This window comes from Mobula birostris, chromosome 12 (assembly GCF_030028105.1).
Source record: "Mobula birostris isolate sMobBir1 chromosome 12, sMobBir1.hap1, whole genome shotgun sequence".
Lineage (NCBI taxonomy): Eukaryota > Metazoa > Chordata > Chondrichthyes > Myliobatiformes > Myliobatidae > Mobula > Mobula birostris.
In genome coordinates, this window is record NC_092381.1 from 26,607,437 (window position 1) to 26,631,012 (window position 23,576).

The window sequence follows — 23,576 nt, forward strand, 5'->3', positions numbered from 1 at the left end:
GACTGAGAAGTAAGAGAAAAATAAGTTACTGCAAAACAAGAACTCAAGAGGCAGATGCAAGTCCACAGTAGTGCAAGGGTTGTTTGCTGTGTTCCATTGCTGAAGTTGGGTTAGGATTCTACAGGTCAGTTCTAAAACCTGATGGTTGTGAGAAAGAACAGTCTCTTGCATCGTTCATCACAGCAAGAAAATGCCAACTAGACAAAGGAAAGGGTTCATGGCAGTGTTCAAAGCCTCCTTGAAGAAATGGAATATAGTCACTGAATTAGAGCAATAGAGTTGTACAGAACAGGTGCAGATCCCTTGGGACACCATGGCCAAGCCACCCTTTCATTCCCTCTACACTCATCCCATTTGTCCACTGTATCCTTCTTTGACTTCTGGGAATTCCAGCCAATACCTGCTCAAACAGGAGAAGGAGCTTTCAAAATGGTATCAAAAGCCTCATGCCTACGAACTGAGACCACACAGAAGTCCTGGCACAAAAGGCAGAAGGAATGCATCTCCTAGCAATGGATCCATTTGTCCACCCCATCACACATCTCCTGCCTCATCGTCTTCTCAATGGACTTAGCAGCAGCCTCTGAACTCACAGAATGGAGTGGAAAAAGTTATCCTTGACCATTAATGTCTGACTAAGAATAGTAAAAAGTCTTCCCAGAGGGAAGTGTTTCACTGTTGGAAATAAGTTTTCCTTCAGAGGAAACTTTAAGTCTGTCTTTTCAGTTCAAAGATCCCATGAAATCATTTCAGTGATGAGACAGATGGTTATCCTCACCATGAACATTTACCTTTCACACAAAATACCGCAATAGAATATCAGGGTTTAAGATATAATGATTGTGGTCAAGATGGCGCCATCGAACAAGTGTTCAGAGCCATCTACCAGCCACTCGCTTGCTGCTGCTGTAGGGAGGAATCTGCATTGGATGGTCTCCCTCTCGCTTTCCTCCTCGCTCACTGCTTCAGAGGAAAGGCAAGGCTCCTGTGTTGGAATGATCTCCCTCGCTCCCTCACCCCCCCCCCCCCGATGCTTCTGAAGGATGATACCGAAAATCTAGGTCTGCAGTTTGTGGACTGGGCTGTGGCTCGATTGGACTCATTCAGTTTTGTGCTTTCATACTCTATGTTATCACCCATTCTTTCTTGTTGCTTTTTGCGTGGTTTGCTTTTCGTGCGTGGGGGTTGATGTTCTTGTTGCCTTTTGTGCAATTTGCTTTCTTTGCATGTTTGCGGGGGGGTGGAATTGATAATTTTCTTTGTCAGGGTTCCAAGGGTTTCTCTGTTTTCTGGCTGTCTGGAGCGGAAGAAATCAGGATTGTATATTGCATACATACTTTGATAATAAATGTACTTTGAACTTTGCTTACGAGGTAAATTTAATGCTGCATTTGCTAAGAAGTAGCAATGACAACATTTTGACAGGAATAGATTGACAATAAAATATTTTGGCACATCAAATAGTGCACATAAAAGACAAAATAAATGCAAGAGCTTTATTACTAGATGAAAGAACTAGTGATATAATGAATAATTCTCTAAAAAAGTAAATTCTTAAGTAATAACAATATAAATATATAATGATTCATGTTTATAAAACTCTGCATTGAATATTGATATTTGTAATGCTCTAGCAGTTTCTACATACCTCTGTGGCAAACTGTTGCAAGCCACCTATGTTAATAGCTCCTTCTTCAGTTGCATGTAAATTGCATCCTCCCACGCAGAGGTCTGATGTTGGACATACCATCCCACAAGTTAGACCAAGGGGATTGTCAGACAGAATGGATTTGGCAGCACCATAGTAATTCTGTCAACCAATTAAAAACAACTCAGAAACAGTGCACAACATAATAAGAGTTCCTTATTTCACACTAACTAAAATCATATTAGCGTGCTGTTCATTAACAGTGAAGAGATTTCAATGCTTTGGGGCAACAAAAACCAATTCAGGTGACCGTGCAGAAGGCTATTCGAGAACAGAAGTTAGGCTATAGGAAGAGATTCTGAATGTACTCAAATTTATAGAAAGAGAGAGATGATGGGCTAGTTAGGAGATCAAGGGAATGAATAGTCCAGTTCTACTGCAATAAATTATGAGGCATACAGATAAATGCAAGCAGGCTTTTTCCACTAAGGTGGTGAGGGTCTACAACCTGAGGTCATAGGTTAAGGGTGAAAGGTGAAACATTTAAAGGGAATATGAGGGGAAACTTCTTCACTCAAAGGGTCGTGAGAGTGTGGAATGAGATGCCAGCAGAAGTGGGGTATGCAAGCTCAATTTCAATGTTTAGGAGAAATTTGGATAGGTGGATGGATAGTAGAGTAGGGCTATGGACAGCTACGGTCCCGGTCCAGGTTGATGGGAGTAGGCAGTTTAAATGGTTTGGCATGGAATAGATGGGCCGAAGGGCCTGTTTCTGTGCTGTACTTTTCTGTGACTCTATAAAAGCCCTGATGAGTTAGCAACAGGTGGAGTGAGACAGGAGCAGCGATGAGTAATAATACAATATGTCTTGGTGATAAAGTGGTTATGGTGTGTAAAGCTAATCTCAGATTCAGATAATAAGGCAGCAAACAGTCTGGTTCAGCTGCTGACAGCAGTCAAGAAAATGGCGAAGCTTGTGACCAAGGGGTGGGTTCTATGTTGGGGTTTGGAATCAACAGGTTTGGTCCACTCAGTATTTAATTACTTTGCCTTATCCAGCAACAGATATCAGGCAAGTAGCCTGTTGTTATAGAGAGTATAAGAGAGGTTGGTCAACGAAGTTGGCTGTGCTACTGCACTCACTGAACCCGATGAGTTAAGAAATTCAAGCTGCTGAAGAAAAAGAGATGAAACGAGATGGGCATCTTTATGAAACTTCTCTTGATTGATTGGAGTTCAGCCACCCACATTTTCAAAAGTATGTTGAATGTTGGCTGCACTGTGGTGGGCACTAAAATTGTGGGTTTCTATCAAGCCCCTCAACCATCAGGCTCCAAGGGGATAACTTCACTTGCTCCATCTCTGAACTGTTCCCACAACCTATGGACTCACTATCAAGAACTCTTCATCTCATGTTCTCAATATTTATCGCTTATTTACTTCTTCCGATTATTATTATTTCTTTTGTTTCTCTTTCATTTTGTATTTGCACAGTTTGCTGTCTTTTGCACATTGGTTGTCTGCCCTCTCGGCACAGTCTTTCATTGACTCTGTTATGGTTATTGGCTTTATTGGGTATGCATGCAAAAAAGTGAATCTCAGGGTTGTATATGGTGACATACGTGTACTTTGATATACATTTAGTTTGAATATTGATGTCTGCATGAGGAACTCACAACTGCTGTGTCATTGTTAGTAGGAGGTACCCAGTAATCTCCCTGGGGTAGCCACAAGATGGATGAAAGGCTGCCATGGAGGTGAGGAAAACACAGGAAGGGGAACTCGGTAAACTCGTGTGCATAGGTATTTTCATTTCAAATCATTTGCCCCAGTTGAGCACCATGCTGTGTGGAATGGCACAATAAAGGAGGCAGGTCATGCAGCATGGGGCTCAGACGTTATATGAATGCATGAGCTGCAAACAGAGAAGCGAGAGCCAGTGATGAAATCTCCATTACCCTGAACACTGAAAACTGAGGCAGGAAGAATGATATGTGGATAAGTGCAGAAACAGGCCCTTCAGCCCAACTGGACCATGCTGTGTACATACATCTATTGATGCTTCTGGACACATCTTCAGTGATGTTCCTGGAATCATCGGGTGTTTCGGGTCTTTCAACATCATACAACCTCCTCCAGGTGACCCAGCCGGGGCTGATCAGACCCCAGCTTGTGTCCAGATGGCTAGCTACTTATGACTCCATGGCTCCCCTCTTTTGAGCCACAGCCATCTTGAGGCCCTCTCTGCCGCATCGGTGGTACTGCGGATGGCTCTCCTCTTCCTTTCTCCCTCGATACCCAAAATGCTGAAGGCTCTAACTAGAGAACGGGCTATGAATCCCCTACAACCAACCTCCACTGGGAGACACCTCGCTCTCCATCCAGCCTGCTGACAGTTGCTGACCAGTCCTGCATACTTGGAGAGCTTCCTTTCAAAGGCCTCCTCCAAGCGATCTTCCCATGGGACTGTCAGCTCCAGCAGCACCACTTGCTTAGTAGACTCAGACACTAGGACAATGTCTGGTCGCAGGGTGGTGGCTGCGATATGGCTGGGGAACTTCAGCTGCCCTTCGAGGTCCACCAACAGCTGCCAGTCCCTTGCAGAGGTCAGGATGCCTGCAGATGTTCTTTTGGCAGGTATTGGCTGCTCCCCAGCTTTGACAAAGGCAATGGTCTGCTTGGAGGGTCGGGACCGCTTCGCCCACTCAACTCCTGCGCTGACGGCTTCAGCGATGGTCTTCAGGACCTGATCATGCCTCCACCTGTACCGTCCCTCACCAAGTGCCCTAGCGCAGCCGCTGAGGATGTGCTCCAGGGTTCCTCGCTTGGAGCACAGTGGGCACACAGATGACTCTGCCTTGCCCCATGTGTGCAGGTTTGATGGGCTTGGAAGCACATCGTACACTGCCTGGATGAGAAATTGGATGCGGTGTGGTTCGGCTTTCCAAAGATCAGCCTAGGTCACTTTCCTCTCAACCGCATTCTCCCATCTTGTCCAAGCTCCCTGTTGCTTCATTCCCACCACCTTGCAGGCTCTCATCTCCTCCACTACTGCCCTCACCTCCTCCTGAACTAGACAACGCCTTTCCTTCCCTCTGGTGTCCATTTGGGGAGTTGGAAAGGATCCTAGCCCAGCTCGGCCCTGTGTGACCACTCCCACCAGCCTCCTGTGACACAGCCTCGCCTCTGCCTCCTGAACAGCTTCCTCTGCCCTCCACTTTCTGCCAGTACTTACTTGGATCCCTGCTCTAGCTACTTTCGGGTCACTTGAGTCACTATACTGCTGAACAAGATGCACTAGTCCCATTTCCCAGGGTTTGGCCTTTCTAAACCTTTCCAATCAATGTACTGTAGCTGTCCGGCTGTCTTTTCAAAATTGGTATTGCACCTACTTTAACCACTTCCCCGGGCTGCTGATTCCACAACGGTACCACCCTTTGTGTAAAAAATCTGCCCCTCAACTTCCTAGTAAATCTTCCCTCTCTCACCATAAACCCATGACCACTAGTTCCTGATATCCCAATGCTGAGAAAAAGACTTGAGTACATTCACCCCATCTATTCCTCTCATGATCTCATATACCTCTCAGTCTCCTCCTCTCTAAGGAATAAAGCACTAGCCCGTCTAACTTCTCTCTATAACTCAGTGCCTTAAGTACTGGCAACATCTTTGTAAATCTTTTTGTACTCTCTCCACTTTAACAACAGCTCTCCTATAGCAAGGCGACAAAAATGCAACCTCCCCAGTATCCTACACAACCTCACCATTACCTCCAAATTTTTATACTCAACATCCCAGTTTATGAAGGTGTGGTAAACCATGTATATATGTTGTAACTGGGTTAACTGTCTGGGCACGCCCCTCTGCTGACTGCCCCTGTGGCTCCTCCCACAGAGTCCTGTATAAAGGTGTTCGCCTTGCCCCTCCCCCTCTGTCCGGGGGCAGACACTCACTGTGGAGGTCGTATTGTACAGCGAATAAAAGCCTTTCAGTATTTTACCAAACCTCAGTCTTTTGGAGTAATTTAAGGAGCTTCAGAAGGTCAGCATTCCCAAAGCCTTTTTCACCACCGTTCCTACCTGTGATTCCACTTGCAGGGAACAGGCACTTCTACTCCAAGGTCCCTCTGTCCTACAACAATCCCCAGGAACTGCCATTCACTGAGAAAGTCCTACCTGGATTTGATTTTCAATGATGTTATGCCTCATACTTATCCGAATTAAACTCCACTTGCCATTTCTTGGCCTACTTAAATCATCGGACAAAGTCAGCATGGATTTGTGAAAGGAAAATCATGTCTGACAAATCTCATAGAATTTTTTGAGGATGTAACTAGTAGAGTGGATAGGGAGAGCCACTGGATGTGGTATATTTGGATTTTCAAAAGGCTTTTGACAAGGTCCCACACAGGAGATTAGTGTGCAAACTTAAAGTACACGGTATTGGGGGTAAGGTACTGATGTGGATAGAGAATTGGTTAGCAGACAGGAAGCAAAGAGTGGGAATAAACGGGACCTTTTCAGAATGGCAGGGAGTGACTAGTGGGGTACCGCAAGGCTCAGTGCTGGGACCCCAGTTGTTTACAATATATATTAATGACTTGGATGAGGGAATTAAATGCAGCATCTCCAAGTTTGCGGATGACACGAAGCTGGGTGGCAGTGTTAGCTGTGAGGAGGATGCTAAGAGGATGCAGGGTGACTTGGATAGGTTGGGTGAGTGGGCAAATTCATGGCAGATGCAATTTAATGTGGATAAATGTGAAGTTATCCACTTTGGTGGCAAAAATAGGAAAATAGATTATTATCTGAATGGTGGCTGATTAGGAAAAGGGGAGGTGCAACGAGACCTGGGTGTCATTATACACCAGTCATTGAAAGTGGGCATGCAGGTACAGCAGGCGGTGAAAAAAACGAATGGTATGCTGGCATTTATAGCGAGAGGATTCGAGTACAGGAGCAGGGAGGTACTACTGCAGTTGTACAAGGCCTTGGTGAGACCACACCTGGAGTATTGTGTGCAGTTTTGGTCCCCTAATCTGAGGAAAGACATCCTTGCCATAGAGGGAGTACAAAGAAGGTTCACCAGATTGATTCCTGGGATGGCAGGACCTTCATATGAAGAAAGACTGGATGAACTGGGCTTATACCCGTTGGAATTTAGAAGATTGAGGGGGGAATGATTGAAGCGTATAAAATCCTAAAGGGATTGGACAGGCTAGATGCAGGAAGATTGTTCCCGATGTTGGGGAAGTCCAGAACGAGGGGTCACAGTTTGAGGATAAAGGGGAAGCCTTTTAGGACCGAGATTAGGAAAAACTTCTTCACACAGAGAGTGGTGAATCTGTGGAATTCTCTGCCACAGGAAACAGTTGAGGCCAGTTCATTGGCTATATTTAAGAGGGAGTTAGATATAGCCCTTGTGGCTACGGGGATCAGGGGGTATGGAGGGACAGCTGGGGCAGGGCTCTGAGTTGGATGATCAGCCATGATCATAATAAATGGCGATGCAGGCTCGAAGGGCCGAATGGCCTACTCCTGCACCTATTTTCTATGTTTCTATGTTAACTCAGCTCATCAAGATGCTCCTGTAATTTTTGATAACCTTCTTCATCTACCATACCACGTACGTTAGTGTGATCTGTAGATTTACTCACCATGCAATGTACATTTTTATCCAAATCATTGATATAAATGACAAACAACAATAAACACAGAACCTGCCGCTGCAACACACCACTCGTCTATATCATGGATGTTTCAATTGACATGTTATTGATGTTCACTGCATTTGTTGTTTTTTATAGGTGTACAAACAACATAAGTTGCACCTAAGTGCTCCAATTTATGCCATTAATAATGGAAATGAGTACTGCATCACCTCTGATATCATTTGATGCATGACTGATGTCATGAATGCATCAGCCATGCTAAGACTGCTTGGAGCCATATTCTGATGGGTTCAGTTTCACTCAGAAGTGGTCATACCTATAGCATAACTTGGGGAAACATGCGTTAGTGTGCAACCAGTGCATAAAAACATATGCAAATCATGTAAAACACACAAAATGCTGGAGGAACTCATCAGATCAGGGATCATCTATGAAGCGGAATAAAGAGCCAATAATTTGGAACAAGACCCTTTATCAGTACTCCTGATGACTGATCATCACATTCTGATATAGGGTCTCAGCCAGAAACATCAGCTCTTTATTCCTATCTATAAATACTGTGTATATATTTTATTAGTGTTACTCTGGATTTCCGGTATCTGTAGAATCGGTTATACTTATGATATGCAAGTGGACTACTTCTAATCTCGTATTTTATTGCTGCTTCTATTGGTTAAGATACCAGTTATTTTGAAAGAATTTGTTCTGTTTTAAATTAGAACAAACTGAATTAAAGAAAATATATATATTAGATTGTTATCCCTAGTGGATTCCTGGGTGTTTTGTTTTATCAGCTTGCTCTTTTGGACAAATAAATAGTACATTCAACATTTCTGATGTAAATGAGGAATCATTTCCGGTTAGATTTTCATCCAGAAGCAAATTCCTTAATGCCACAAAGCTCACAGGTCAATGGGAGCTGTGCACATCTTGAGAAAAATTTTCAATCCTCAACAGAACAGAAATAAAATGGATGTGTTTGACCTGAGGTTTGCCACCCCATTACTAATCCCATGGCATCCAAAAGTCAACCTCTTGAACTGGTTAGGTTCTTGCGGCTTTGCTTCAGGAATTTAATTTTGGTAAGCTTTACTTCACATCATTTATCCTTAAATACCAGTCATTTCCTACCTTGTTTGCAATGCTGGTGATAAATGACTTTATGTCCAGATTAGTTGGACAGCTCTTCTGACAAGGAGCATCAGCACACTTCAGGCATCTGGAAAGCAAAGTAATCTGGTCAAGAAACATCAATTACAAAAAATTGTTTGAATCCAGCTGAGATAAAAAAAATGACTCCTCCCACCAAATGAACAAGACGAACAAGTGAATTCACATTTCTGTGAAGCATGAAAAAAATCCCAACAGACAACAAATTTCACCTTGGCCTAAAACCAGCTACATCTGTATCCTCAACATGTAGCAACAAGAAAACAGCTCCTAGGAGCAAATCAGGAGAATATTCTTTCAATCTTGTATGTGTTAAACTGAAACATATTATTAAAAACAATTCCAATAATTAACGTGACCAATATATCAGATCAAAGAATGTAGATTAATTTGATTTCATTATACTTGTGTAATAAAGCATTTTAAAAAATCAAATGTAAAAGCCTAGAATATTTTGATAAGTCATAAGCAATAATTTGACAACTATTATGGCTTAGTTTACAACAAACCAACTGTTTGCAAATTATACTCAAATACCGAGGAACCAGTGAAATGCAGCTGAATAGCAACATAAACAATAATGGCTCTACAGTTGTGACCCTAACCATCAAGCACCCATTTATATTAATACAAAACTAAACCAATCTGCCAACGACACAATGATTTATGGCAGAATCTCAGATATTGACAAGGTGCACAAAAGTGAAATAGTCTGGATGGTTGAGTGGTATCACAACATTAACATTTCATTCAAGTCAGTAAAACCAATGAACTGACTGTGGACATTAGGAAGGGTGAACACACACCAGTTCGCATTGAGAGGTCAGCAATGGAAAAGGTGAGCAGCTTCAATTTCCTGGGTGTCAACATCTCTGAAGATCTATCCTGGACCCAATATATCGATGCAATTGTGAAGGAGGCTCTTCTAGAAGCTATACTTCATCAGGGGTTTGAGGAGATTTGGTATGTCAACAAAGACACGAGCAAATTTCTACAGATGGGTGTAGACAGCATTCTGACAGGTTGCATCACCATCGGCTATGGAGGAGCCACTGCACAGAATTGGATAAAGCTGCAGGGGATTACAATCTCAGCCAGCTCCATCATGGGCACTAGTCCCCCCCCCCAGCGACAAGGACATCTTAAAAAGATAATGCCTCAAGAAGATGGCATCCATCATTAAGGATCTCCATTAACCAGGACATGCTCTCTTCTTATTACTACCATCAGGGAGGAGCTAAAGGAACATGAAGTGACACACTCAACATTTCTTTGCCTTCACTATCAGATTTCTGAACTGTGAATAAACCAACCCATCAACACTTCCTCACTATTTTTGCTCTGTTGCACTACTTATTATACATATACTGTTTATATGCAGTACTGTGAAAAATCTTACACACGCACACACATAATATATATATATAGTTAGAGTGCCTAAGAAACTTGCACAATACTATAGTTATTTTATGTTTTGCACTGTACTGCAAAACAAATTCCATGGTATATGTGAGTGATGATAAACCTGATTCTGATATGGATCTATATTATGGATTGAAAGTGGGAAGGGGGCAGGGAGAGTGGAATCATAGTTGTAAAAAGGGGGAAGGGAGAGAAGGACAAGAAAGACATTCTGTCATGATCAATAAGCCAAGTGTTTGGAATCAAGTAACCTTGCCTGGTCTTTCAGGGCTGGACGTGTCTGCACCCGCTCTATCTCCACACCCCTAGCACCCCTTCTCTGCCACCTGTCCCACACTCCTCCCACAGTGCTCCACCCTCGTCATTTCCAACATCCTTTGCTCCCGCTGGATTTACAAACTCGCTCACTCGCTCTCCACTTCATGTTGACAAATACAGTACTGTGCAAAAGTCTCAGGCACCTTAGCTATATATAAGTGCCTAAAACTTTTGCACTGTGTGTGTGTGTGTGTGTGTGTATACACACACACAATATAATGTGTAATGTTCAGTATTTTTATATATTGCACTGTATACTGCCACTAAACAATAAATCTCATGACACATTAGTGACTTGAAGCCTGATACTGATTCTTTAATTTGTTCACCTTCTCATCAACTTCCTCCAGATTTGTCCATAAAAAGGGAAATTCACATGTGTGCCAAGCAACACATATTTTTGGGATGCAGGATGTAATTGGAGCTTCCATAAACTCTATCATAGATCGAACTTGCGAACTCCACACGGGGAGCATTGAAGATCAGGACTGAACCTGGGTTGCTGGTGCTGTGAAACAGTAGCTCTGGTGGATATTACACTATGCCACCAATTAGGTGCAGAATATTTTTCCTGAAGTCTTGCAAATTTTACATCCAAATCTGATTACAGTTAGGCATTGTACCAATGGACTTAAGCTACCAACCACCTAAACTTTGTCAATCTCCACCAAAATATGGCATTATAATCGACTTGTATGACTGACTTCCTGTAAACTTTCAGGGAACCATTTCCTGGTTTAGTAAGTTAGTGATTCAGGGGTTCAAGTTCTAGTACTTCCAATATACATTTAAAATTTACTCAGACTGGTCACATAAAATATTGATCATGCTTTCAAATTTAATCATGTTATCTTGACTTGGTTTAAATCATTGAATCATAGAACTATCACAGTACAGTTCATGAGAGTTTCTATTCAATTGCATTCTTCCACTCTTTCCACCTGGTCCTGCAAATTTGTATCCCTCAGAGCAGTTCAATTCTCATTTGAGAGTCCTGATTGACTCTTCTTCCTCCAACCCTCCTGACAGTGAGTTCCATATCACTAAGATACTCGCTGTACAAACAATTTTTTTTCATGTCCACTGTAACTATTGCTTTTGAATGTTGCCTGGTCCTTCTCCTATCATAGAACATAGAATAGTACAGCACAGGAACATGCCCTTTAGCCTAAAGTAAGATATAGATATAGGAACAGAATTAGGCCAAATTGGCCCATCTGTTCTGCCCTGCCATTTCATTATGGCTGATCCAATTTTCCTCTCAGCCCCGATCTCCTGCCTTCTCTCCGTAACTCTTCATGCCCTGTCTAATCAAGAATCTATTAAGCTCTGCTTTAAATATACCTAATGACTTGGCCTCCATAGTCACTTGTGGCAATGAATTCCACAGATTCACCACTCTCTGGCTAAAAACGACTGTGTCAAATGCAATTCTGAATTAAACTAAATCTCTTCTTCCTGTACATGATCTGTAAACATCTATTTCCTGCATATTTATGTGTCTATCTAACAATAAATACCACTGTTGTATCTGTTTCCACCACTACTATTCCAGGTCTGTGTAGAAATGAATGGGAAGCATTTCCTACTTTTTAACCACATCTAAATCTGTTATGATATTGTACACTTTGATCAATCTCCTCTCATCCTTCTTTGCCCAAAGGTAAACAATCTCCAGATCTTCTTGCCTAATTTTGTTCATTCATTCAGCCCTGTCATCATTTCCATTCATTTGTCCAGCCCCTCTCTAGGACATTCATATCTTTTTAATGGTGGCACAACCAGTGTCTCATCGAGCTTAAACCTAATTTCTCTGCTTTTGTACATTGTCACTCCTTTCTGTATAACAGTTTATGAGTTTGTCTCATAAACTCAAATCATGAACAGTTGGTCTGCATATTCAGCCAGCAAGTTGTAAACTGTACAAGGATTACAAAAGTATGTTCGTGGACACATAGAAGCTCAGAAGCCAGTTTAATGAATATATGCGGAAGCTGATCCAGGTGAATTTCAAAGAGAAATAAATGAATGATTTGATTCAGAAAATCCTGTCATTACACCATGCCATCCAAAGCAAAACGTATGCATTTCCAGCATTTTCTGTAAACTTCAGGAACCCTTTTATGCTGAGTAAAGAACATTTGCTAGATACTTTTGTCAATATGGCTTTGTCTACACTTCTCATTGCTTCGGTAAAGCAGCCAGCATAATCAAAGACCCAACACCCCCCGACAAGCTCTCTCCCTCACCCCACCTCCTGTCAGGCAAAAGATACAAAAGCCTGAAAGCTTGTCTCACCAGGCATAAGGAAAGCTTCCACACTGCTGTTGCAAATCTATTGAATGGTCCCTTAGACTCTTGACCTCACAGTCTACCTTGTTATGCCCTTCCATCTTATTATCTATCTGTACTGCGCTTTCTTTATAATTGTAACACTTCATTCTGCATTCTACTATTGCTTTTCCTTGTACTACCTCAATGCAATGATGTGATGAAACAACTTGTATGCATGTCATTCAAACCAAAATTTTTCACTGAATCTCAGAACATGTGACAACAATAAACCAATTTACCAACTTAATTTACCAAAGTTTAAATCAAACAAGGTAAGTTTTGAAACAGTGCTTAATATATATTCTCACCAAGAAAATGCATTATTATAGCAAAGCTTTAAACAAATTTTGAAGTTTTATTGTACTTTAGGACTTTGTTTTTCCCAGAAAACTAGAATTGCTTGCTGTAAAAAACAAATTCTGAAACAACAGGTTGCCAGATTGCTGGGAATGAAACCTCATTTTAAGGCAGAGGTTCGCCTTCATTTGTTATGCTCCATTTCAGAGATTTCTTTATTCCTTCCTCCATTTTCCACAAAAGCTAAAAAAAAAAGTGAATTAAAATTATGTATCCTTATAATTGCAACTCACCCTTCTAAACTTACAATGCCTCCCCATTGAAGCATAGCCTGCCTCTGCAGTTTTATATTATAATGACTGTTCCATATATTTGACTTCTAGTTTCTTGAATCTAGAAAGATAAGCATTATCTAACTGAAATGAACAAAAGGATAGACAGTTTGGCAACTTCCTCTGGTGGATAAAATTAAAAGTAGGGGAATATAAACTTAAAATTCAATCTAGGTTATTTAGGAGTGAAGTTGGGAAACAGTTTTCCCAAATGGGATAGTGGAACTCTAGAACTTTTTCACTAAGGAATTCAGAAATTGAAATTTTCAAGAAAGATATCATTACAAGGCATCAGGTGATACAGGCTATGGGCAGATAAATGGAATTAAATGTTAAACCACCCATGAACCAACTCAAAGGAAGAAGACACTTGAGGTTAGTGAGTTTCTTCTGTTCATTGCACATTACTATAATGTGCTGCAGAGATGTAACAAAGTCCTGCAGAATTCAAACATCCAGCAGCTATCGACATATGAATTCAGAACACTGTTCATTCAACCATAAAAGAGATTTTTCCCCACACTATTTTCCATAATAGCACTGACTTATTCACTGGTAGTAACACACACTTGTGCAGAAATTCATCTCCCCTTAGTAGCATGAAATGTGGTACAATGCACTCGAACGCCAAGATCATTCCACTGAATTTCTAGGCAAATATTCCTCAGGATGATATGCATACTAATTTCAATAATGACATATTAAACAAGTTCAAATGTAGTCTGCTGGTATGAATGTGGCATTTATGCCTAATAAATATTCAGACTTTGAAGCACGACTAGTTAATTGGATTTTCTTTCTCAGTAGCCCAATTGGTGTTTGTAATTAATATGTTAGAATTTTGTGCTCTGCTATTAATATTTCCCAAACAAAATGAGCGCCTGAGTGAAATGTCGCTCTGTGCAGAGGGGTCACGATCTTCTCCTCTCTAGGAGAAAAGAACAGTGATGATGAAGGGATCATTTGCTGCAAAGGAACAAATATTATTGGACAGAGATGGCGAGTTTTATCAAGGGGAAAATCGGTGATACAACACCCCTGAATTGTTTGCTAAAATGGCAGCAAGCTTATTACATAAATTGGTGGGCTATCTATACTAGTTCATCACGAGCCAAGAAAAAACAGCTACCCGTCCTCAAAGAGTTATGTTTGGCAGAACATTCCAACTCAGGAAGAGCATTTTTTAAAGGGAAATGTCACCGCTGACTTGGTTTAATTCCATCTATAATCTTAACTGGTTGTGAACCTTTTTGACACCAAGGTGCAAGATGCCCAGTTACCTGCACACTCACAGCTATGCAAAACAAAGACAAGGGAGAAAGTCTAACACAAGACAAAGAAGCAGAATTTGGTCCATTCAGTCTGCCTCACAATGATGTGTGTTCCGACAAAGTATGATTTTACTGCATTCACTTTGCACTTCATATAACTTTTCAGTCAACCATATTCATGTCAAATAATTGTGTAAAAGTCATGATAGTAACATGTTTCCATTTGCTTCACTCAAGACCAAAGCATAATTATATAAACTACAGAAGCCTTCATCTAAGTACTTTGTTTGAATTGGTCAATGGTGATTCTCAATGCCAACATCAGAACATCAACCCTCTTGTAGACAGGCCCTTAAGGTGCAAGATGATTACTTCCTTTGCAATTTCTGTGCGTTCTGAGGTGGTGGAGGAGACAAATAAGTTTACTGGTATTGGCATTAGTTTATCTTATCACATGTACTGAGATAAGTTAAGATTACCTTTATTTGTTACTTGTACATCAAACCATACAATGGAATGTGATGCTTGTGTCAACAACCAACACAGTCCAAGGATCGTGCTGGGGACAGCCCACAAGTGTCACCGTGCTTTTTGTGCCAACGCAGCGTGCCCACAACTTACTAACCCAAAGCTGTATGTCGTTGGAATGAGGAAGGAAACCGGAGCACCCAGAAGAAACCCAAGCGGTCATAGGGAAAACATACAAAGGAATGTAGAGGGATCTTCTGATCCCTGGCACTGTAAAGCATTGCAGTAGCCATTAGGCTACCCTGCTGCCCTTGTGAAAAGCTTTTCTTTTGTGTGCCATCCAGACAGTTCATGCCACACATAATTACAATAAGGAAATAAAAAGAAAGGGCTACAGAGAAAGTGCAATGCAAGAGGCAAAATACAGTGTAAGGGCCACGAGAATGCAGATTGGGAGATCAGGTGATCATTCTTTAGCAGATGAGGGGGCAATTCAAGGGCAAACAAGAGAAAATCTGCAGATGCCAGAAATCGGTCCTGATGAAGGGTCTCAGCCTGAAATGTTGACTGTACTCTTTTCCATAGATGCTGCCTGGCCTGCTGAGTTCCTCCAGCATTCAATCCAAGAGTATGATAACAGTGAGGCAGAAACTGCCTTTGAGTCTGACAATTCTACCAGAGGCTTCACAGTGGCACAGATCCAGGAAACTGGGATTGAACCCGAGCACACGTGCAGTTTACAAGGATTAGTACATTCTCTTCAAGACTGCGTAAGTGTCTGCTGCATGAGCCAGTTTACTCCCACATCTAAAAGAGGTGAACTGCATATCACCCCTTGGTTTAGGAAAGTGCCACAAAAATAAAACAAAGGGAAGTGAGTAGAGACAGTAAACTGAGCAATTTACTCTCTCGACTCATTTTCCTTCTCTGTGTTTTGATATAGCTGTGCAGCAAACTCTAGACAGAGCAAACTGCACAGGAGATTGCTCTGGTCAGAAAGGTATCCATTCATAATTAACATTTCTTATGGGGTGAGTGGATGGCAGGTAAGGAAGATGGTGTGCATTTTTACTTGACAAAGAGTGCCAGGGGTTTCAAGTACACTTTAGATGCTCTTCCATTTTGAGTGGCCACAAGGAATAGATTGGCAGAAGCTGGTGAGAATCTCACATTTTATCCAAGGATTCTTTCAGAAGATCTTTGAATGATTTTCTCTAGCCACCTGGTAAGCCAATCCTTTGCCACGATCAAACTCAGAGTAGAGTGACTTCCTGAACCACTTTGAATGTCTGATGTCCAGCATGCAGACAGTGCAGTTCATTTACTGGAATTAGCTGAAGACAATTTGAAGGTGGAATGTTGGCTTGGGAGACGACGCTGATCCTGGGTCACTTAACCCGCCAGTAGAATTGCAGGATTTTGCAAAGAAAATATAATCAACTTGTGAGCCATAAGAATGTCCCCATTTACAACTGGAGTTTTCAAGGGAATAGACACTCAAGTTAAAAAAAAATACTCATTTCTTATTTCATTAATATTGCATAGGGGGTTAGGGTATCCAGGGAGGGCTAGCATCTCTGGTGAATGGATTTTCTATGTCCATTCTGGGGCAGCTCACTCATCTTTGGTCCCCAGCGGACACTCAGCTCTCACCTGTGGCTCCAAGTAGCTGTCTGCATGTGATGGCAGTGACACCCTGGTACACCGCTTCAAAAGGCAGGCTAAACCGGATGAAGCCAGCCGGCAGACCTCATACCCCAGTAAGATAGAGACATGCCTGTCCAGTGGCTGGGTGGATGAGATCAACAGCGAGATACAATGGCTTTTCCCCTTTACTAAAGTATCCTGCTTACAGGTTTCCTGTCATCATAGATAGACAACCAATTGCACTGTTGTATAAACCATACAAATTTGAAAAAAGCTGTAGAATTTATTACATGTCACAACATATTTTAAACATAGAACATAGAACAGAATAGCACAGGAGCAGGCCATTCGACCCAAAATGATGTGTCAAATCAGCTAAAAAGCAATTCAGAAACCCCCAAACACTAATCTCTCCTACCTACACAATGTCTATATCCTTCCAACTTTCTTACAACCATGTACCGATACAAACATCTCTTAAAAGCCTCTAATGTATTTGTCTCTATCATACCAGGCAGTGCATTCCAGGAATCTATGACTCTCTAAGTAAAAAAATTACCCCTCACATCCCCCTTGAAACTACCCCCTCTCACCTTCAATGTAAGCCCTCTGGTATTATGACATCTCAGCTCTGGGAACTGGATACTCCATCCATCCACCCTATCTCTGACTCTCATGATCTTGTAATTGCTGGCAGCTGGTAAGAGTGGGCTCCCTCACCTCCAACCCCTCTGACTCTCAATACAGGAGCCCCGCAGGGCTGTGTACTAAGTCCTCTCTTTTACTCCCTGTATACCCATCACTATGTCGCCACCCACAGCTCTAATCTGCTAATTAAATTTGCTGACAACACTACGTTAATTGGCCTTATCTCAAACAATAACAAGGTGGTCTATAGGGAAGAAGTCATCTCTCTGACACAGTGGTGTCAAGAAAACAACCTCTCCCTCAATGTTGCAAAAAAAAGGAGCTGGTTGTGGATTACAGGAGGAATGGAGACAGGTTAACCCCTATTGACATCAATGGATCTGGATTGAGAGGGTAAACAGCTTTAAATTCCTCGGCATCCACATCACCGAGGACCTCACGTCATCTGTACACACCAGCTGTGTGGTGAAAAAGGCCCAACAGCGCCTCTTTCACCTCAGGCGGTTGAGAAAGTTTGGTATGTCCCCCAAATCATAAGAACTTTCTACTGGGGCACAATTGGGAACATCCTGTCTGGCTGCATCACTGCCTGGTATGGAAACTGTACCTCCCTTAATCACAGGACTCTGTAGAGAGTGGTGCAGACAGCCCGGCGCATCTGTAGTTGTGAACTTCCCATGATTCAGGACATATACAAGGACAGAGGTGTAAAAAGGGTCCGTAGGATCATTGGGGACCCCAGTCAACCCAATCACAATCTATTCTAGCTGCTACCATCCGGGAAACAGTACCGCAGCATAAAAGCCAGTACCACAGGCTCTGGGACAGCTTCTTCCACCAGGCCATCAGACTAATTAACTCACGCTGATTTGAGTGTATTCTATGTTACATTGACTGTTCTATTTATTATAAATTATTATAAATTACTATAATTGCACATTGCACATTTAGTTGGAGACATAACGTAAAGATTTTTACTCCTCATGTACAGTGGCATGCAAAAGCTTGGGCACACCGGTCAAAATTGCTGCTACTGTGAATAGCTAAGCGAGTAAAAGATGACCTGATTTCCAAAAGCCATAAAGTTAAAGATGACACATTTCTTTAATATTTTAAACAAGACTACTTTTTTATTTCCATCTTTTACAGTTTCAAAATAACAAAGAAGGAAAAGGGCCCCAAGCAAAAATTTGAGCACCCTGCATGGTCAGTACTTAGTAACACCCCCTTTGGCAAGTATCACAGCTTGTAAACACTTTTTGTAGCCAGCTAAGAGTCTTTCAATTCTTGTTTGGGGGATTTTCACCTATTCTTCCTTGGAAAAGGCTTCTAGTTCTGTGAGATTCTTGGGCTGTCTTGCATGCACTGCTCTTTTGAGGTCTATCTACAGATTTTCCATGATGTTTAGGTCGGGGGACTGTGAGGGCCATGGCAAAACCTCCAGCTTGTTCCTCTTGAGGTAGCCCATTGTGGATTTTGAGGTATGTTTAGGATCATTATCCTGTTGTAGCAGCCACCCTCTTTTCATCTCCAGCTTTTTTACAGATGGTGTGATGTTTGCTTCCAGAATTTGCTGGTATTTAATTGAATTCATTCTTCCCTCTACCAGTGCAATATTCCCCATGCCTCTGGCTGTAACTCAAGCTCAAAGCATGATCGATCCACCCTCATGCTTAACAGTTGGAGAAGTGTTCACAGTTGGAGAAGTGTTCTTTTCATGAAATTTTGCACCCTTTTTTCTCCAAACATACCTTTGCTCATTGTGGCCAAAAAGTTCTATTTTAACTTCATCAGTCCACAGGACTTGTTTCCAAAATGCATCAGACTCAGAGTCTGCTAAACCTTCCTGGAGGCCTCTTGCAGTCAAACAGGGGTTTGATTTGCCTTTCTAGCAATCCTATGAGCAGTTCTCTTAGAAAGTTTTCTTGGTCATCCAGACCTCAACTTGACCTCCACCGTTCCTGTTAACTGCCATTTCTTAATTATATTACGAACTGAGGAAACGGCTACCTGAAAACACTTTGCTATCTTCTTATAGCCTTTCCTGCTTTGTGGGCATCATTTATTTTAATTTTCAGAATGCAAGCAGCTTCTTAGAGGAGCCCAAGGCTGCTGATTGTTAGGACAAGGTTTGAGGAGTCAGGGTATTTATAAAGCTTTGAAATTTCCATCACCTGGCCTTTCCTAACGATGACTGTGAACAAGCCATTGCCCTAACAAGCTAATTGAGGTCTGAGAGTAAAAGTTATCTGAGAGCTCAAATCTCTTGGGTTGCCCAAACTTTTGCATGGTGCTCCTTCCCTTTTTGTCATTTAAAATTATACAAAACAAAAATAATACACTAATCTTGCTTAAAGTGTTGAAAAGAATGTTTCATCTTTAACTCCATGACTTTTGGAGATCAGTTCATCTTCTACTCACTTAACTATTCACAGAACAAATATTTTGACTGGTGGTGCCCAAACTTTTGCATGCCACTGTATGTGAAGGAAGGATGTAAGAAATAAAGTCAATTCAATTCATTTAAACTTCTATCAGATCTCCCCTCAGCCTCCAGTACTCCAGAGGAGACAACCCAAGTTTAACATCCTCTGGGTCTTTCTTCCCGGACCTCCTGTCCCATGATCCTCTCGTATCCCTTTTGCCTATCACCTGTCCAGCTCTTGGCTCTATCCCTCCCCCTCCTGTCTTCTCCAATCATTTTGGATCTCCCCCTCCCCCTCCAACTTTCAAATCTCTTACTCACTCTTCCTTCAGTTAGTCCTGATGAAGGGTCTCAGCCTGAAACGTCGACTGCACCTCTTCCTAGAGATGCTGCCTGGCCTGCTGCGTTCACCAGCAACTTTTATGTGTGTTGCTTTAACCTGACTTGCTCTCTATAAAACAAATAAACTTTTTCCACCAATGATACTTCTCAAGATGAAGTAAATGGGAATATAGAAGATAAATATTCTTGTAAGTTTTCAGTTGCTCCAGGATATTGCCACTACTCTGCAACAATTTAAAACTAATTCAAACAAGTTCATAGCTCCCTAAAGCGGCTACATAGGTTGATAGGGTGGTTAAGAAGGCTTATAGCATGCTTGTCTTTATTACCTGTGGCACTGAGTTCAAAAGTCAAGAAGTTATGTTGCAGCTTTATAAAACTCTAGTTAGGTTGCATCTGGAGTATTGCAAACAGTTCTGGTTGCTCCATTATAGGAGGACGTTGAGGCTTCATTGAGGGTGCATTGGAGGCTTTCCAGGATGCTGACTTGATTAGAGACCATGTGCTGTAACAAAAGGCTGGATATACTTGGATTATTTTTTCTGGAGCAGCGGAGACTGAGGGCAGATCTGATAGAGGTTCATAAGATTACGAGAGACATAGATAGACTAGACAAACAAAACCTTTTTCCAAGCATTGAAATGTCTAACACCAATGAGTATGCATTTAAGTGAGAGAGGGTAATTTGAAAGGAGAGTTGAAGGGCAAGTTTTTTTTAAACGCAGAGATTGATGGGTGCGTGGAATGGGCTATCTGGAATGGCGTAAGAGCCAGAAACATTTTAAGAGATGTTTGGATAGGAACATGAATGTGAGGAAAAGATTAGGATATGGACATAGTGTAGGCAGCATAGATTAGTTTAATTAGCCATTTGATTACTAATTTAATTGCTTCGGCACAACATTGTGGCACAAAGGGCCTGCTCCTGTACTATTCTGTGTTTTATTTTTGGTTGCAAAGATGAAGCACTTGTAGTTCTGTGTTCATCTCTATTTATGAAGAAAAATAAATGCTATAAGTGTTTGCATTTATTTCTTGGATGGACTTGAAGGTAAGGGCAGCATTTACTTTTGATGATAATTATTCTCAGAGAGTAAAATAATCATGATGGACTTTAATCTACATATGACTGGGCAAACCAAATTATCATTCCATGCTCCATGACTCTGTGACCAGAAACTGTATGGAGGATAATTACACAAAGTGTATAAGAGATAGCTTGCCAGATCAATATGTTGAAGAACCAAGAAAGAAACAGACTATCTTAGATCACGTGCTGTGCAATAAGAAAGTGCCAACCGATGATTTGGTAGCTAAGGCTCCTTCAGCGAATAATGATCATAATATTGCAGAATTATTATCTACAGACTATTAATGATTTAGTTAAATCTGAAACCAGCATATTAAATCTGAATATGAAAGAATGAGGTGAAGGCTGCTGTTGTGGATAGGGAAACAACACGAAAAGCTATGAAAGGAAAAAAGGCAATAGCTCACTATCAAAGAATTAGCACATAGTATATAAGTTATATATATGACCTTAAGGCAAAAGAAAAACAAGAAAAATAGTCTGATGTGACTGTCGGAAGAAGTTAAAAATAGTATTAGATCAAAGGGAAAGGTTTATAATGTTGCTGGGAACAAGCAAAGCCTGAGGATTGAGAACATTTTCTGAATTCAGCAAGGGAGAACCAGGACATTAAAAAAGAAATGGAAAGCCAGAAAAACAGGCCAGCAAGAAATATAAACACAAATCAGTAAGTGTTCTACTGATATACAAAAAGGAAAGGAATATTTTAAACTAATCTGTTTCCCTTCTGACTGAGTCAGAAATCGATGACTAAATGAGAGGAGAGTGGTTAAACAATATTTTATGTCCCTTTAGAACAGAGATGAGGAGGAATTTCTTCAGTAAGTGCTGGGCCAGATTGAAAAGATCAAGGTGTCGGGGCTGGAGGCAAGGGACAGGCCAGCACAGCTCACTGATCCAAGAGGTTTACTCGTCTTTGTGCTGAACTTCAGCTCACTGCTCCGTAAGATTTACTCGTCTCTGCGCTGAACTGAGGCTGGTGCCTGCAACTACAGGCTTCTGAATCTGCCTGGCTGTGGACTTACTTTCGCGGACTTTAGTTCTGAATGCTTACTTTCATTGTTTGCACAATTTGCTTTTTTTTCTCTGCACATTGGGCGCTCGACAGTCTTCTTTTGTTTTAATGGATTCTCTTGGGTTTCTTTGTTTTCTGGCTCCCTGTAAGGCGACGAATCTCAAGGTTGTATAAAGTATACATACTTTGATAATAAATGTACTTTGAACTTTTGGTAAATCCGTGGAATTCATTGCCACTGACAGCTATGAGGGCCAAACCATTGGGTATATTTAGAGTGGAACTTTTCATGGACAGAATCTTGATTAGTGAAGGTGTCAAAAGTTACAAGAAAAAGACAGGAGGATGAAGGATAATAGATCAGTCATAATGGAATAGTGGATCAGACTCGATAGGCCAAATGGTCTAATTTTATTCCTATGTCTTATGGTCTTATGACATTCTATTCTGTGTCTGTTTTCAGAGAAGAAAACACAACAAATTTGTTGGAAGTAAGGCTACACCGACAGAATGCTGGAGGAACTCAGCAGGACAGGCAGCATCTATGGAAAAGAGTACAGTCGAAATTTTGGCCCAAAATGTCGACTGTACTCTTTTCCATAGATGCTGCCTGGCCTGCTGAGTTTCTCCAGCATTCTGTGTGTGTTGCTTGGATTTCCAGCATCTGCAAATGTTCTCGTTTGTTTTTGGAAGTAGGGTATAGTTTATAGCAAGTCAAGGACTCAGGGAAACAAGCTACTAATGGAGGTATTAAAGGAGCTAAATCTCCAACTTTTCATGCACTCCATCTCAAAAAATTGAAGATGAATTAGCTGTTCCCTGCTAGTGTTTCACAGATTTGAGAACAGATCAGAAAAAAGTAAATATAACCCTATTATTTAAGAGGAAGAGAGAAATCAGAGAACTAAACCCCATTTATCCTAACATCAATAACTGTGAAAATGATGGCAGCAACAGAATTAAGCAGAGTCAACATGAATTTATGAATCGGAAATCATGTTTGACAAATCTGTTAGAGCATTTTAAGAATGTAACGAGCAAAGCAGACAAAGGCAGACCTGTTGACATAGTATATTTCATAAGGTATCACACAATGCAGTACATTCCTGAAGAAAACTGAAGCACATGATAGTGGGGTAATAAATTGTTCTTCTGTGATTGGTTAATGGACACAACAAAGAGTAGGAATAAATCAGCCTTTTTTTAGATTAAAAAAGATGTGAATGGTAGTCTTCTGGGGTAGGGGAGGGACGGTTGGTGATCTGTAAAAGCCACAGCCGGTCACAATTTAATGATCTGAGTGAGAGTGTCAAAGTATCATACAGGTGTCCCCCGCTTTTTGAACGTTCGCTTTACGAAATCTCACTGTTACGAAAGGCCTACATTAGTACCCTGTTTTCGCTTTCAGAAGGTGTTTTCACTGTTACAAAAAAAAATCAGCGCACGATAAAAGGCAGCGTGTGCCCCGAGCAGCCACT

The 23,576-nt window shown here is 41.4% G+C and overlaps 1 protein-coding gene across 1 annotated transcript in view; it reads right to left on the reverse strand.

The window, feature by feature from the left end:
- LOC140205806 (dihydropyrimidine dehydrogenase [NADP(+)]-like) overlaps window positions 1–23,576 on the reverse strand; it is a 927,724-nt gene that overhangs the window by 559,171 nt on the left and 344,977 nt on the right. The window contains exons 4-5 of the mRNA XM_072273510.1: window positions 8,451–8,538; window positions 1,649–1,810 (exon numbers count right to left, since the gene is read on the reverse strand). Coding sequence (XP_072129611.1) covers window positions 1,649–1,810; window positions 8,451–8,538 — 250 coding nt within the window. The remainder of the gene's footprint in view (window positions 1–1,648; window positions 1,811–8,450; window positions 8,539–23,576) is intronic.